This window comes from Zootoca vivipara, chromosome 3 (assembly GCF_963506605.1).
Source record: "Zootoca vivipara chromosome 3, rZooViv1.1, whole genome shotgun sequence".
NCBI classification, from domain to species: Eukaryota; Metazoa; Chordata; class Lepidosauria; order Squamata; family Lacertidae; genus Zootoca; species Zootoca vivipara.
In genome coordinates this window covers 96,101,639-96,118,865 of record NC_083278.1, presented here as the reverse complement: position 1 = coordinate 96,118,865, position 17,227 = coordinate 96,101,639, and the positions used below count along the sequence as shown (strand labels likewise).

At 44.7% G+C, this 17,227-nt stretch overlaps 1 protein-coding gene across 1 annotated transcript in view; it reads right to left on the bottom strand.

Annotated features, from left to right (window-relative positions):
* Positions 1-17,227, bottom strand: part of KCNH1 (potassium voltage-gated channel subfamily H member 1) — a 213,965-nt gene that overhangs the window by 163,639 nt on the left and 33,099 nt on the right. Inside the window, exons 4-6 of the mRNA XM_060273026.1 lie at positions 13,820-13,948; positions 2,484-2,602; positions 693-1,085 (exon numbers count right to left, since the gene is read on the bottom strand). Coding sequence (XP_060129009.1) covers positions 693-1,085; positions 2,484-2,602; positions 13,820-13,948 — 641 coding nt within the window. The remainder of the gene's footprint in view (positions 1-692; positions 1,086-2,483; positions 2,603-13,819; positions 13,949-17,227) is intronic.

The following is a 17,227-nucleotide window of genomic DNA, read 5'->3' as shown; positions in this document are numbered from 1 at the left end:
GTTCCTTAGCAAGGTTTGTCAAGTTTTCCCATGCTGCATTTTTCAGGAAGTTGGTTAATCATTTGCTTTCCTGCCCCTTGGCTTTTGATAGCTGTTGGTTCAACGCTGGATGGGAAACTTTCAATGGTCTTATACTTTCTGAATTGTTAAAATGTGACCTGGAAGAGTGTGTGCGCGTGGCTACTGTTTAATTGCAAGCCATCTCTAGCATCTTTTGGACCTAATATTTTAAGACAGATGAAGCGCTTGCTGAAACTGGAGAAGCCATCAAGCAAACATGGGGCAGACGGTGACTTTTTCGATCAGTTTTGGCTATATACTGTTTGCATTCATATGCTACAGTGATAAAGAAAATAAAGCTGCACAAAAATGGTTAATGATTCTGGGGACTAAAGGTCATTATATAAATATCAGTCTCAATGTTCATGAGGTATTAGCTTATTGCACCTCCCATTGCCTGTAAAACAAACAAATCTATAAATACTTTTGTGAAGTACTATTGTGAATTGATTGCAATTTCTTGAGAATTTACAATCAATTAGCGGTTGCAGCGTAGGAAGGCAGAATGACATTTATTTAAGCACATGTGTAGATGGAGAGCAACTAGCCAACTTTTGGTTTAAAAAGCCATTTTTCTCCCCAATCAACCGATCTTGGTAAATGATTAAATGGCAAGTGGAAACAAAACTCACCTCATCAACATTCTCAAATGCGTTGATGACATCATATGGCAAACAGGACAGAAGGTCAATGACAAACCATGTCTTCAAGTAATTCATGCGAATCAGTTTTGGGTCAGAGATCACTTCTCCAGCTGGCCCAACAAATGTGGTATGGAAATTAAGCACAATGTCTACCAGAAAAATGACGTCGACAATGCTGTCCACTACCAGCCAGGCCACATTGTTCTGTTTCGTTTTAAAGGAGACGTTGTAAGGGACCAAAATAGCCGTGTAGAAGGTTAAAATCAGGATGACCCAATCCCAAGTGGTCTTGAAAACACAGTAATGTAAAATGATATGTGGTGGGGTCTTTGGTGCCTCTTGCTTGTACTGAGGGAGGATTTCAGAGCCCAATTGCAGGACCTGTTTGGAAAACAATAAGAGGAAAAGCCTTTCACTATTAAAAAACAAAAGAGCATGCTGCTTTTTTCAATTACCACATGGGCCATCTTTCCTTAAAATAAAATAGAAAGGGCTCATGTTGACTCATAGAGCAATCCTAACCATGTCTATGCCTTCTCCTGAATCAAACCATTGTTCCATTTAAGCTCTGCATTGCCTTCACGGACTGGCAATGGCTCTCCAGGGGTTCCCAGCAGGGGACAATCCCAGTCCTAACTGAAGATGTTGGGATTGATGCACAGCAGATGTTCTAGCTTTCTTTCTGGATTTTATCCCAAGTATCTGTTACAGTTGCTCTTGCAGACTTAAAATCAAGTGCTGCTCCTACTGTACATTTGTAGGACCATTAGACCAGAAGCATTATGGGCCCCTCAGCATGGTTAGGCTGTACCCAAAACACATCTGACCCCTTTCAAAGTCCCCTTATGCTATTATTTTCTTCTACAACATCTACTGGTTCCCGGTCTGCTGGAAGGCACTGGAGCTTAGACATGGGCTCGGCGATATAAAAATAATGAACGCAGTATTTAACTGGCAAATAATTATACACATCTCAAATCTGCAGAACATACTGTATTATTTACAATGAATTCACCAGCTGTCCTGGTTTAAATTTATGTAAAGTCTAATCCGATGCACCAACTTAGCAAGGAATTGTCTAGCAAATAGTATATGGCCTACTTAAAGCAGGGGTAAAATCCTGAAGCATGGCAGCATTGCTTTCTATGGAAAAGTCAATGCGCTGGCTCTCTGCTTGGACATTTACTTAACGTTTTCAAGTGTTAGCAAAGTCAAAGATATGCAGGCATTTATCAACAAATCTTAGGACCTGCTACATTCAGATTTGGCAGATGCATTCTTATAAGGCACTCCAAGAGCTGCACCAGTTGAATGCTTCCAAATGTGGCCCACCCTTGAGGCCAGGGGAAGCAACTGCTTCAGGCCTCAGGGTTTAAGGGACAGGATGAAGGATCTAGGGGAGAAGACCCGACTCAGGATAGACCAGGGAATGAGTCTGCCTTCTCCTTGCCACTGCTGCTGCTGCTTGAAGACTTTGTTTCCAAAGGGTGTTGTTCTGGCACCATGATATCAGTTACATTGGGCCTCATAACACTCAGAGGGCACTAGAGGTCCAGTGCGGTTGTGGAGATTATCCCTGCCCCTCCACACCTCGAAGCGGCTCATCTTGCGACACTCGACAGATACTGATGGGACATTAGCTGCAGCAGGTGGAGTTTGTGGGTCCCCTATCAATCCCCGTGATTTCCCACCAATTCGCTCCAAGCAAACATCCCACAAACTGTTCCCAAGAGTCGGGCGCTATTGATTCAAGGGGGCTGGCAATAATAATCACGTTACCTCAGCAAGCCGGGAGTGCTTGTGGACGTTCTCTCCTTTCTGTACGCTTGGAGCGAGCTGCTGCAGGACTCCCCGACTGCTGGTGAGGGCACGGGTTAAGCGAGCAAACTTCCCCCAGCCTGAAGGCGATACAAGAAATTGCACAACGGTTATTACAAACAGCCAGCTATATTGTGCAAAGCAATTCTAGGAATATCCTGAATCATCCCCATTGTTCCGTCCCATCAGATTTCCTTGAGAAATAAATTGTTTTCCCTTGCTTTCCAAAAGAGGGACAGTATTTGTCTGCGCTACAAAAATCTCTGTATACTTGAGATTACATCTGTGAAATCTAGTGGGGCTTAATTCTGAGTAGACCTGCATGGGAGTGGGAACTCTGATCTGAAGTAGCCATGGGGAAAATTGAAGCAGGTCAGCCTTTATCCCAGATGAGATAATCCTCAACACTTCTGGCTCGGCTGTGTCTGTAGCAGCACTGGCTCTGTCCACTGACAGATAACCCCTGCAAGAAATGCAGTTCTCAACAGGAAGGGGGAAAAGGTCACCCATCCCTGCTTTAATACATTTACTCTGCTGTGTTCAATAAGAAGGATTCTCTTTAATGAAGTAACAGTGCAATGTACGGGGCATATAATGGCTCATTAAAAACAACCAATGGAGTAACCGACCAAGCAGTGATTCTGTGTGACTTCTATTCATTTCACTGAAGTGACAGGAAATAGCTATCAGTGTTTGGATGGCATCCAGACCATCACCACTCCTGACACATTTCATTTCTTATTTGTTCCTCAAGGTTTCTACCCTGGTGCTTATATGGTATTTTATTTTATTTAAATGTAGGGATTTGGTCCCTCTTCCCCCTCCAACAATAAGCCAACATTTGCACAATTGCAGCTATATCCTCCTCTTACCACCTTTCTCCACCAACAAATGATGGTGAAAAGTAGAGTTCCAACCCTCGGATTATATTGTGAGTTTGCTGCTTTCCAGGGCCATGGATTGGCAAGGAGTAGCTCATATGTTTATAAAAGGACTATGATAATTGATTGATGCCCCTTCATGGATCAATGCCTTGTCGTGGCGAAGGGGCTTGAATAACTCAGAGAAGCTATGAGCTATGCCATGCAGGGCCACCCAAGATGGACAGGTCATAGTGGAGAGTTTTGACTAAACGTGATCCACCTGGAGAAGGAACTGGCAAGCCACTCCAGTATCCCTGCCAAGAAAACTCCATGGACAAAGACAACAGGCATATAAAAGTTATGACGCTGGAAGATGAGCCCCTCAGGTCGGAAGGCGTCCAACATGCTACTGAGGAAGAGCGGAGGACAAGTACAAGTAGATTCAGAGCTGATGAAGCGGCTGGGCCAAAGCCGAAAGGACACTCAGTTGCGGATATGCCTGGAAGCGAAAGGAAAGTCCGATGCTGTAAAGAAAAATATTGCATAGGAACCTGGAATGTAAGAACCATGAGTGGAGGTAAGCTGGATGTGGTCAAAAATGAGATGACAAGAATAAATATCGACATCCTGGGCATCAGTGAACTAAAATGGAAGGGAATGGGCGAATTCAGTTCGGATGACTATCATATCTACTACTGTGGGCAAGAATCCTGTAGCAGAAATGGAGTGGCCCTCATAGTCAACAAAAGAGTGGCAAAAGCTGTAATGGGATGCAATCTCAAAAATGACAGAATGATCTCGATACGAATCCAAGGCAGACCTTTTAACATCACGGTAATCCAAGTTTATGCACCAACTACCGGTGCTGAAGAAAGTGAAATTGACCAATTCTATGAAGACCTACAACACCTTCTAGAAATGACACCAAAGAAGGATGTTCTTCTCATTACAGGGGACTGGAATGCTAAAGTAGGGAATCAAGAGATAAAAGGAACAACTGGCAAGTTTGGCCTTGGAGTTCAAAATGAAGCAGGGCAAAGGCTAATAGAGTTCTGTCAAGAGAACAAGCTGGTCATCACAAACACTCTATTCCAACAACACAAGAGACGACTCTACACATGGATATCACCAAATGGACAGCATCGAAATCAGATTGATTATATTCTCTGCAGCCAAAGATGGAGAAGCTCTATACAGTCAGCAAAAACAAGACCTGGAGCTGACTGTAACTCAGATCATCAGCTTCTTATAGCAAAATTCCAGCTTAAACTGAAGAAAGTAGGAAAAACCACTGGGCCAGTAAGATACAATCTGAATCAAATCCCTTATGAATACACAGTGGAAGTGAGGAACAGGTTTAAGGATTTAGATTTGGTGGACAGAGTGCCTGAAGAACTATGGATGGAGGCTCGTAACATTATACAGGAGGCAGCAATGAAAACCATCCCAAGGAAAAGGAAATGCAAGAAAGCAAAATGGCTGTCCAACGAGGCCTTACAAATAGCGGAGGAGAGGAGGCAAGCAAAATGCAAGGGAGATAGGGAAAGATACAGGAAACTGAATGCAGATTTCCAAAAAACAGCAAGGAGAGACAAGAGGGTCTTCTTAAATGAGCAATGCAAAGAAATAGAGGAAAACAATAGAATGGGGAAAACCAGAGATCTGTTCAAGAAAATTGGAGATATGAAAGGAACATTTCGTACAAAGATTACCATAATCAAGGACAAAAGTGGTAAGGACCTAACAGAAGCAGAAGACATCAAAAAGAGGTGGCAAGAATACACAGAGGAATTATACCAGAAAGATATGGAGGTCTCGTACACCTCAGGTAGTGTGGTTGCTGACCTTGAGCCAGACATCTTGGAGAGTGAAGTCAAATGGGCCTTAGAAAGCATTGCTAATAACAAGGCCAGTGGAAGTGATGATATTCCAGCTGAACTGTTTAAAATTTTAAAAGATGATGCTGTTAAGGTGCTACACCCAATATGCCAGCAAGTTTGTAAAACTCAGCAATGGCCAGAGGATTGGAGAAGATCAGTCTACATCCCAATTCCAAAGAAGGGCAGTGCCAAAGAATGCTCCAACTACCGCACAATTGCGCTCATTTCACACGCTAGCAAGGTTATGCTTAAAATTCTACAAGGCAGGCTTAGGCAGTATGTGGACCGAGAACTCCCAGAAGTGCAAGCTGGATTTCGAAAGGGCAGAGGAACCAGAGACCAAATAGCAAACATGCGCTGGATTATGGAGAAAGCTAGAGAGTTCCAGAAAAACGTCTACTTCTGCTTCATTGACTATGCCAAAGCCTTTGACTGTGTCGACCACAGCAAACTATGGCAAGTTCTTAAAGAAATGGGAGTGCCTGATCACCTCATCTGTCTCCTGAGAAATCTCTATGTGGGACAAGAAGCTACAGTTAGAACTGGATATGGAACAACTGATTGGTTCAAAATTGGGAAAGGAGTACGACAAGGTTGTATATTGTCTCCCTGCTTATTTAACTTATATGCAGAATTCATCATGCGAAAGGCTGGACTAGATGAATCCCAAGCCGGAATTAAGATTGCTGGAAGAAATATCAACAACCTCAGATATGCAGATGACACAACCTTGATGGCAGAAAGCGAGGAGGAATTAAAGAACCTTTTAATGAGGGTGAAAGAGGAGAGCGCAAAATATGGTCTGAAGCACAACATCAAAAAAACCAAGATCATGGCCACTGGTCCCATCACCTCCTGGCAAATAGAAGGGGAAGAAATGGAGGCAGTGAGAGATTTTACTTTCTTGGGCTCCTTGATCACTGCAGATGGTGACAGCAGTCACGAAATTAAAAGACGCCTGCTTCTTGGGAGAAAAGCAATGACAAACCTAGACAGCATCTTAAAAAGCAGAGACATCACCTTGCCGACAAAGGTCCGTATAGTTAAAGCTATGGTTTTCCCAGTAGTGATGTATGGAAGTGAGAGTTGGACCATAAAGAAGGCTGATCGCCGAAGAATTGATGCTTTTGAATTATGGTGCTGGAGGAGACTCTTGAGAGTCCCATGGACTGCAAGAAGATCAAACCTATCCATTCTTAAGGAAATCAGCCCTGAGTGCTCCCTGGAAGGACAGATCGTGAAGCTGAGGCTCCAATACTTTGGCCACCTCATGAGAAGAGAAGAATCCTTGGAAAAGACCCTGATGTTGGGAAAGATTGAGGGCACTAGGAGAAGGGGACGACAGAGGACAAGATGGTTGGACAGTGTTCTCGAAGCTACGAACATGAGTTTGACCAAACTGCGGGAGGCAGTGCAAGACAGGAGTGCCTGGCGTGCTCTGGTCCATGGGGTCACGAAGAGTCGGACACGACTAAACGACTAAACAACAACAATTGATTGATGAAGTATGTAGGTGAGGCGCAATGTCAATAATTCTGTATAAACTTGGGTTTATAAGGCTTGTGAGGGTATAGCTATCAATGTAGACCTGATGGCCATATTTACCTCCAGAATCAGAATCAGTATGCATCTGTATACCAAAACATGAGTATGGTGGATTCTTGGGTGATTGTATCATACTGGAGGGCTCCCCATGGGCATCTGGTGGGCCACTGTGAGAACAAAATGCTTTGGTCTGATCCAGCAGGGCTTTTGTAACATTCTTATGACATGGGAAAGGACATGGGACACATATATACTAATTAGACCATGGGTCCATCTAGCTCAGTGTTTCCCAAACTTGGGTCTCCATATGTTTTTGGACTACAACGCCCATCATCCCTAGCTAGCAAGACCAGTGCTCAGGAATGATGATAGTTGTCCAAAAGCAGCTGGAGCTCAGTATTCTCAGTGTAGACAGCTAGCCAGGCTTTTAGGCAAGAGTCTCTCCCAGACACCAGGAGTTAAACCTGAGATGTTCTTCATGCCAAGCAGATGCTTTACCATTGAGCTACAGAAATTGAGTGTGGGTGGGGCTAGGGTCAAGAAGAGGGTAGGCACAAAAGTTCCATGCATCCCAGAACATAGCACTGTTTGCAGCCATGTAGTGAAAGATATTACACAGAGAGAGAGAGACTATGAGTTTACTGTGAATGAATGGTAGCAGATCACAGAGTATGATGTAGACAGCATCTACTCCTTGCATGATTGCACTGGAATAACTCACTTAATATTACAGTCTTATTGCAGGTTTCAATTGTGTGAAAATTGCTCTGTCTGCATGGAGAGGAACTCCCATTAGCAGCTTGCCATGTAGAACATAGTTGTATTTTCAGCTAGCTACAAGGTGATTCCTTGTGTTTATGCAAAGAGTAATTGGAGGAATGAACAACTGCCATGATAACTAAGGCTTGCTGACTCTGACACTGAAAGTGCAATCTACTCTAGGTGCATGTCTACTCAGAAGTAAGTCATTAAGTTCAATGGGACTTACTTCTAGATCAGCGTGCTTGGACGTGCAACATAAATGCATGCATGTGGTGGATAAACTGTATTAAACACTGGTTCTGTCCATGGTGCTGAACCTAATGGCTTGTTTTACGGGCCTTTGTGTGATGATGAGGCAACAGGCCATATCGTTTTTAATTTGTTCTAGATTCATACAAACTAGCAGCAGCTTTTTGAAAGAGAAGGGGAGCTTTTTGCTCAAATGGCATGGCTTCAAACACAAGACAACACTAGCAATGAGAGTTCCCATTCTAAAAAAAAAAATAGTCTAAGTGCTTTATCTCACTACAGTCCCTGTATAGCACTACCTGGTTTTAGATAAGAGAAAGGCTGGAATATTATAGAAGAAATAAGAGGATAAGTGTTCTCATCATGCATGTAAAATAGCAAGAATGAAGAGAAGCGAACCGGAGGGAAGGCTAAAATCAGCAACATCTATAATGGAACAAGGACTGAGGATGTCCCCTCGCACCCTAGAATGCAGGAATCCATGTTTACATTCTCTTAATCTTATTACAACACATCACTACAGATGCCTGAGGAGAGGCATGGCTGTCTCCCATACACAGAAAATAGACAAGGACTGATTATTCTCATTAGTCAGCGAAGGCAAATGAAAGTGCAGCAGACTTAAGACTATAGCACAGAATGCCTATAGCAGGCGAAACAGTTCATTATTTTTAGCAGTGGGGTGACATTAAAGGGAAGAAGAACTTCCAAGGCTGGGTCTACACAAAACCAGGCTCTGTCCACATGGTATAGCATGAGGATCCAAAGACCTGTGACACTAGGTTTTCTGCGAACCCGGTGCTGCCCAATCCTATTCAGTGCAGCAGGACTCACTCCCAAAGAAGTATATTTAGGTTTACAGTCTTAGACTTGCTTATTCCTTTTTTTCAAACAACAGCTTCCCCCTCCCTTTGCCACATTACAAGCTGCTTTTGAAATGAGGAAATTTCAACATTAGATCATTCTATGCCATGGGGAATGGTGAGGAGGCTGTTCAAATACTTTTTGAAAAGTTCAAAATTGTGCAGAGCTAAGTCTATTGTGTGATCCTCAGCAGCTCCTTGGATCCCACAGCCTGCTAACACACACCTTAGTAAAATGCATCCCCAAATCTCACATTCAGAACACTAAGCCTCATGCACAAGCAGCTGTTTCCAACACCACCTTGACCAGGGCTAATCAATGGGGAAGGGCTTTAGCTTAGTGACAGATCACATGCTTTGCACAGAGAAGGTCCCAGGTTCAAGCCCTGACATCTCCAGTCAGGGCCAGAAACCCTGGAGAGATGCTGCCAGTCAGCACAGACAATACTGAGTGAGATGGACCAATGGTCTGATTTGCTTTAAAGCAGATCCCTATATTCCTCTTGCTAATCTGCTGTTCAGGAGTGGCACCACATTCGGGGCTTTTTGCCCTGAGTGACCAATAAGCACTGGGAGCATCCAGTGGTCAATCGAAGTCTGGTTCATTACGACAGTGAACAGCTCATCCAAGGCATGAGCACGACCGACTGTTACTCAGCACAGACCGCATTCAAATTAACACAAAACCTTTGCACGAAGATGAATTAATTCTAAACTCAGCTCAGAACATAAGAAGGCCTCTTATACTCAGTCAGACCACTGGTCCAGGTAGCACACTTTATTCTTTATTCACAGTAGGGCTCAGTCATCCTCAGGTGCTGCTGGACCTGAGTGCAACTCCCCTGGCAGCTCCACGTGGAAGAATTGTCAAAACCTGAGCTGACCATTTGCAGGGTTCCTATAGTAAAAGAGGACTTCCTGATTCAGCTGAGCCTTGCTTGAGCAACAAGATGCTCCTGATGCAGGCATCCCCAAACTTCGGCCCTCCAGATGTTTTGGACTACAATTCCCATCATCCCTGACCACTGGTCCTGTTAGCTAGGGATCATGGGAGTTGTAGGCCAAAACATCTGGAGGGTCGCAGTTTGGGGATGCCTGTCCTGATATGTTCCTGCATCCTTTAATACTCTTGAGCTTTTTTTATCCTGTCTCCTAGTTTACCCTTTGGTCCTGACCTCCTCTCCAGTCCTGAACGCTGGCTGACCCCACAGCAGATGACTGAGGCCCATATCCCAGGCCTGCCATCGTTTGACCCTCAACTTGACTCTGGTACATGGGAGGGGAACTGAGGGCCACATTCCCTCTTGGGTATTCTTCAGGGAGGGGGCACATCCTGTGGCCTGAAGCAAAAGAGGGCAAAACCTCTGTTTTCTCTCTCCCTCTCTCTTTCTTTCTTTCTTTCTTTCTCTTTCTCTCTCTCTCTCTGACACACACACACTCCATCCAGGCAACCAAAAGGCATTATCAAAGTTTGATGACATATTCCAGCCAAGCAAAAAGAGGCTGTGAAGCGAGGCCAGGGGGGGGTGGCCTGGAGAGAGGAGGTGTGACTGAGGAGGAAGCAGGACATATTTTGAGTCCTAAGGGACAGATAGAGGGGCTTGCAGGGCCACATTTGCCCCCCCCCCAGCCTGAGGTTCCTCATGCCTGCTATAATGCCACCCTCCCTCAAGGAGCAATGACCTCATGAAAGTGGGATGGAAGGGGCAATTAAAAGGGGAAATAGGAAGGCAGATGCAGCATGCAAAGCTGGAGTAAGCCCAGAATCCTTCCCAAAACTTTTATGGAAGAGTCCAGGACTCATTACAACCTAGTTGGGTCAGAAGCGGCATATGACCTTTTTCCCATTCTGGCTATTTTCACTGCCCTGCACATTGCTAGGATTTGCATCAGAGTAAGGACTCTTAAATCTCAGTCTCTCTCCCTCTCTCCCTCTCCCCCTCTCTCCCTCTCTCCCTCTCTCTCAACTGCTCTGAACATTTTTTTCCAAGAACCTACAATTAGCACGTGTCCTTCTACAGATTCCCATTTGTTTCATTTACAAGGTGATCATAGGCAGCTTTAAAAAGCGAATCAGCTCTGTGATGTGCATCCCAAACATTAGTTTATAATTGAGAAGCTTATGGGGTACAGATCTATAATTTCTTTAAACATTAGCATTTCTAGCATCTGCGCTCGAAATGAACAGCAGCTTCTCCCTGCTGTTTCATCTGTCTTCCCCCTATGTCATCTCAAGATAATAGGCCCTTCTTCACTTTTGTGAATTTGTCCGTCCCTAGTCGCTAACTAGGCACACATCTGCTTCAGTTACTCTCAATCACTTGGGCAAATCAATAGCTAACCTTTTAATAGGAAGCTACTCAATAGTGATGCCAATTCCTGTCTTTGGTTGCATTAGCAGTGATCACAGCTATGTCACACAAGGAGCCACAGATCCTAACCTCCCCTAGTTACTTATTGAGTGGAGAACTGTTTTTATCTCCTGTCTTGATTTAAATGTAGCTTCATTGAGGCCTGTTTTAAAGGATTACATTTGTATTGATTTATATCATACTTTATCGTTAAACCACTTTGAGAGCTTTGTCTAGGATTTAATTTTGCAATCGATAATAATAAACAACAGTAGCAATCCTGAGAGGTATGTATCACATGGAGAATCAGTGGCTTCCTGAAAGCCATCCAAGACAGCTCTATAGCTGAGCAGGGATATCTGAACTCAAGTTTCCCAAATTCCAAGCACAACAACTCCTCGCTGGGCAGCTTTCTCTAAACTGCTAAAATAAAAAAATATAGAAAGCCAACCTTACTACAGGACTAATCATTTGTTTATGCATCTCAGTACTGCCTACTCCAATTGGAAGTAACTCTCCTGGGTCTCAGTAAATGGTCCTTCTAACTGGTCATGCCAGGAATTGAACTTGGGGTCTTCAGTGAGTGCTGGAAGGAAGACCAGCTCCCTGCTGCAAGGCCCATTTCCACTTGGCCTAGGGGGCGGAGCCCAGACTCACCCTGAACAGCTAAAAGACTCCCGGGGAGGCCACTGGGACATTGCTGGAACAACTCTTGGGTTGGGGCAACTGGCTAAAATGTTTTAAACGGTTATAATTTTGGTTCCTCTGTTCTGCTATTCTTGGGTTGGTGGTGGTTAAAGGTTTAGTTGGGGTTGGCGGTTATTTAAATTTGGGTATAACTGTAAACTGGTTGTTGTTGTTGTTGGTTTCTATTAATTTATTAAAGGGACACGGGTGGTGCTGTGGGTTAAACCACAGAGCCTAGGGCTTGCTGATACAGTGGTACCTCGACATCTGAATGCCTCAACTTCTGAAGGTTTCGACTTACGGAGTCGGCAAACCCGGCAGTATTTTCGCTGTGCGTGTGTTCTAAGCCTGCAAAGAAGTGGTGTGCACAGTCTGCGCATGCGTACAGCGCAAAACCGCACTTCGCGCATGCACAAAACGGACGCTTCGACATCCGAAGGTTTCAACTTACGAAGAGCGGAACGGATCGCCTTCGTAAGTCGAGGTACCACTGTAGAAGTTTGGCGGTTCAAATCCCCGCGACGGGGTGAGCTCCCGTTGCTCGGTCCCAGCTCCTGCCAACCTAGCAGTTCAAAAGCACATCAAAGTGCAAGTAGATAAATAGGTACCACTCTGGCGGGAAGGTAAACAGTATTTCCGTGCGCTGCTCTGGTTTGCCAGAAGTGGCTTAGTCGTGATGGCCACATGACCCAGAAGCTGTATGCCGACTCCCTCGGCCAGTGAAGCGAGATGAGTGCCGCAACCCCAGAGTCATCTGTGACTGAACTTAACAGTCAGGGGTCCCTTTACCCTTATTAATTAGTTTGTTTGTTACCTGTATGGGCTATTCCGTTTTGTAATATCTGATGTTTTGTTGTGTTTTATATATGCTGTGAGCTGCCCAATTCCTGGTTTAAGGGAGCCTTGGGAAATGTCATATGCTGCATTTCCCATGGCTGTGGTCACTCTCCCTCTCCACCCTGAAGAATAGTCAGGTGTGCACATTTCTCCCCCCCCCCACTGTCAGTGTCTCTCCTTGCTCCCCATTGCTGGATGCTCCCCCGCCACACACACACACACAACTGCTAGGCACCTACTTGCTCTTTCCTTCTCCCAATTCTTGGGGAAGTTTACCATGTAGCCCAGAGGTCAGTGGGAGTAGTGGTGGGGTATATGGCAGCAGTGAGGTGTGCCAGGCTACTGCTATCCCCTTAACTGGGCAGCTATTTAATTCCTGCACAGATGGCTTTGCTGCACTCTATCTCAGGAGTGATGATATGCCAGGAGCAGACCAGAGGACTCTGTGAGGAAATTCAAATGGTGGCTCCTTGAAAACATCAGCAGAGGCCCTTTTCTCTCAGTGCCAGAAAAGTTTTAAAGGGGTGCTCCTGGTTCAATGGAGGAATGTTTCAGAGGTGGTGGGCCCCACGGGGGCGTCAGAGTCCAACCATGGCCTGTACAAATGCCATTTCCGTCCACTTTCAGTGTTATAGTCCCTCCCCATTATACTCTTAAGGCCACATTTGCACCATATATTTGAAGCACTGTGATACGACTTTAATCAGTCATGGCTTCCCCCAAAGGATTCTGGGAGCTGAAGTTTGTTGAGGCTCCTGAGAATTATTAGGTCAATCATTCCCTCTTCTCTGGGAACTCTGGATATTGTAGCTTTGGGAGGCAACTGGGGGTCTCCTAACAACACTGAGCATTATAAAGGCTTTTGACAAATACATTGATTTCTAGTTACTTCAGTCTGATTCTTAATCGTTCTATGGACAGAGCAAAGAAATCTCTGCAAAATTAGGTTATGCTGAATTTTAAAAAACCAAAATATATACAGTGGTACCTTGGTTTACAACCATAATCCGGTTGTAAACCAAAACAGGTTGTAACCCAAGGCAAGCTTTCACCAATGCCCCCCCCCAAGAAAAGGGTTGTAATCCCCCCGAAAATGGGTTTGTAATCCCAAAAAAGGGACATGTACTTCCGGGTTTGACGTGGTTTAAATCCAAAACGGTTGTAATCCAAAATGGTTGCAAACCAAGGTTCCACTGTATATATTTTAAATATGCATTTGTGTGTGTCCCCCACCCACCCAAAAAAGAGCCAAGAACAAACCTTTGCATGAATCATCCTCTATTGGCTGCTTGAAAGCTGTTATGTCACTGAACGTGCAAAGAAATAAAACAACTTTGTCCTGTTCATTTCGAATTGGAGCAATTTTCACAAAGAACCAAACAGGAGTCCCTGGGGGGAAAACAAAACACAAAAAAACTGGTCAATGACATAAAAGCTGTACAGCATGCCAACCATATTGTTTTATGGGGAGAGGCATTGCTTCAGCAAACAAACAGAAGGACAAAAGCTTATATGGCGGTGGCAGAACAGCAGAAACAACTGACTGCAAACATATACCCACTTACTTGAGAATGTGTCCCATTGAATTCAATGGGGCTTACTTCTCAGTAACTTGTTCAGCATCAGTGGACAGCATGTGGTCCACAGGTCACATTCACCCTTTGACTACTCTCTGTGAGGCCCACCAAGCCCCAGGGAGCCCCATACCACACATTTAAAACACTATTATGCCACTTTAACAGCCATGGCTTCCCCCAAAGAATCCTGGGAGTTGTAGTGTGTTGAGGGTACTGAGAGTTATTGACCCCTACTTCCCTCACAGAGTTACAATTTCGCAGAGTGGTTTAAGAATCAGACTTTCTGCCCAAGAGACTCTGGGAACTGTAGTTCTGGGAGGGGAAGTTTCCTAACAACTCTCAGCACCCTTAGCCAACCACAGCTCCCACATCAAATAAGCACAATCTTTCCACAAGAGGAAGGTATAATCAGGCTTGGGGAAAACTTGGCATTTGCAGAACTATGCAAAATATTAAGGGGAAAAACCCGAAGTGGGAATGGAACCCGCCCCCCCCAAAAAAAATATCCAATGAGTACTGAGCATAGTAAGCGGCTATAGAATGCTTGCTGTCCGTGAGAAAGAGGGAATGGGAAACTGGGGGAAATGAGAATGGAGTGGCTGGAATCCTGAACAGGAATCACTCCATGCTGCAACTTTTTGTTGTAGTTCCCATCTGTAAATTAGATTTCCAATGATGCAACTATCTTCGTTGATATTTGGTTAGTTTGGTTGGTCAGCAGAAGCACATTCCTGTACCTCTGATGATCAACAGCAGTGCAAGGATGCAATAAAAAAAGTAAAAAACCCTGCCCTTGCCCCGCCCCCACCTTTTCCCATTGGAATCCTGGCATTCTGCTACCTGCAAGAAGTCCAACATTACAGGCGAAAGAATGAGAATTTTGGTTTTGCTTCAAAAGCATGCAAACCTTCTTTGAATGGAGGTCAGAGTAGTTCAAAAGAAAGAAGGATGTTCATCAAGGGAAATAATGGTGCTATCTTGCTCCTTTCAACTCTCTTATATATAGAGAGAGTGAGAGAGAATGGATCTGTTTGCAGCCAGTCACAAAATGCAGAAATTGAGGTCACTGTTGAAATGCAATTGTTGGGGGGGGGATCCTTTGGGTGCAATGAATACCGTAATCACATAACCTAGACTGTGTATACTCTCCAAGAAAGCAAACAGATAGTATGCATTGGCATAATTTCTTTTATTTATTAGAGCATTCATATCCCACCGTTCTAGTGTAAATACACCGCTCAGGGCAGCTGATCCAGATTCCCTTCCCAAGAAAATCATCACAACATGTATAAATTATGCTGCCTCACATTACATAACCCTGCTTCTTCTCATTTTAGAGGGGAATGTTGGGAAAACTCACGAAGCTTGGATATAAGGGTTTGGAGGGGTCATAAAGTTCGCCTCAGAGTCGAGGAGAGCTTCAAAGCTTCAAAATTTCCCTGGGGCCACAGAGTTGAAGGCAACAGACTCTACCCCCACCTACCATCGGCCAGGGCACCAAGGAGGTTCCACTCCTGCCTCCCAAGCAGAACATCACAGCAAGATGGAGACCAACTTCCACCAGCCAAAGAAGGAGCAGCTGCAGGGAGACCACTTCCCTCTGCAGCTCTTTGCCCAGAAGAATGCTCTGCTCTGACTGGCAGTTGTCCTGGGACCGCAGATGCAAGAAGCAAGGGCACTCTGGCCCCATCCATCATTCAAAGGAACTAGGGCCATCAATTGCTATTCAGGCAAGGGGAGATTTGCCTGGATAAAAATGCCTCCTCACAGAATCATAACTCAGCAGTTTGTTCTGGCCTTAAAAACAAATTGCCCTTTTCCCTCCAGTGCCCTTCTCCTTGGCATTAGCCACTTTGGGTGACAGCAATCGTCTGAAAAGCAAGATTATTATTATTATTTTAAGCAAATAAATATGTAGGGCCAGCCTTGGGGTTTCTCCAAAGGCTGTAGCTACAAAGGAATGTGGTGGCTAAATTGCTCATGGGAGCGAATTACCACAGGTGCATAAGACCCTGAAGGATTTACGGTCTCTGCCCATCAGCTACTGGTCCAAAGTCAAGGGGCTGACATATAAGGCCCATACAGTCATATCTCAGAAGTCGAACAGAATCCGTTCCAGAGGGCCATTTGACTTCCAAAATGTTAGACTTCCAAAGTGCAGCTTCTGATTGGCTGCAGGAAGCTCCTGCAGCCAATCGGAAGCCGCAGAAGCCCTGTCGGACGTTCGGCTTCCGAAAGAACGTTTGAAAACCAGAACACGCACTTCCGGTTTTTGATCGTTCGGGAGCCAAAACGTTCGACTCCCAAGGCATTCGGAAACCAAGATACAACTGTATAACTAACATATAAGGCCCTATACAGCTCAGGACCGGGTTACATGAGAGACCGCCTTAACCTTTACATACAGAGTACAGTAGATCACTGCCATTGGCAGGAGAGTTCTAAAGATCTCAGAAGCTCACTCTACTGAACTTGGAGCAGGGCTGTTTAGTGTGTCTGCCCTGTCCTGTGGAACAGTGTCCCTATTTAAATACAAGAGGTGCCCACTATCTGCACTTTCCGGGGACAAATGAAGACTGCTTTATTCCAACAGGCTTCCCCAGCTGGGTAAATGGGTCTTTACTGCTTGTTAGGGTTTTCGCCTTGTTTTAAATATATTTGTTGCTTGTAACTGTTTACAATTATCTTATATGCAACACACCTTGAGACAGTGGCTTAGAAGGCAAGCCATCAGCCAGGATTAATAATTACAATATAAAAATGAAATAATTCTATGACTTGGCTTAACACCTGAGCAACAGATGAATTTCTGGCTTGTTCACACACCTCAAACCATCTACCCAGCTTCCCCAAGCCTGGATAGCTCAGTTGGTTAGAGCGTGATGCTGATAATGCCAAGGTTGCAGGTTTGATCCCTGTGTGGGATAGCTGCATATTCCTACATTGCAGGGGGTTGGACTAGATGGTCCTCATGGTCCCTTCCAGCTCTACAATTCTATAAGCCCCCTCCCTCCCTTCCTTTAAATCACTTTTACTTGGGAGTAAGTCCCACTGAATTCAGTGTGCCTTACTTTTGAGTAGACATGTATAG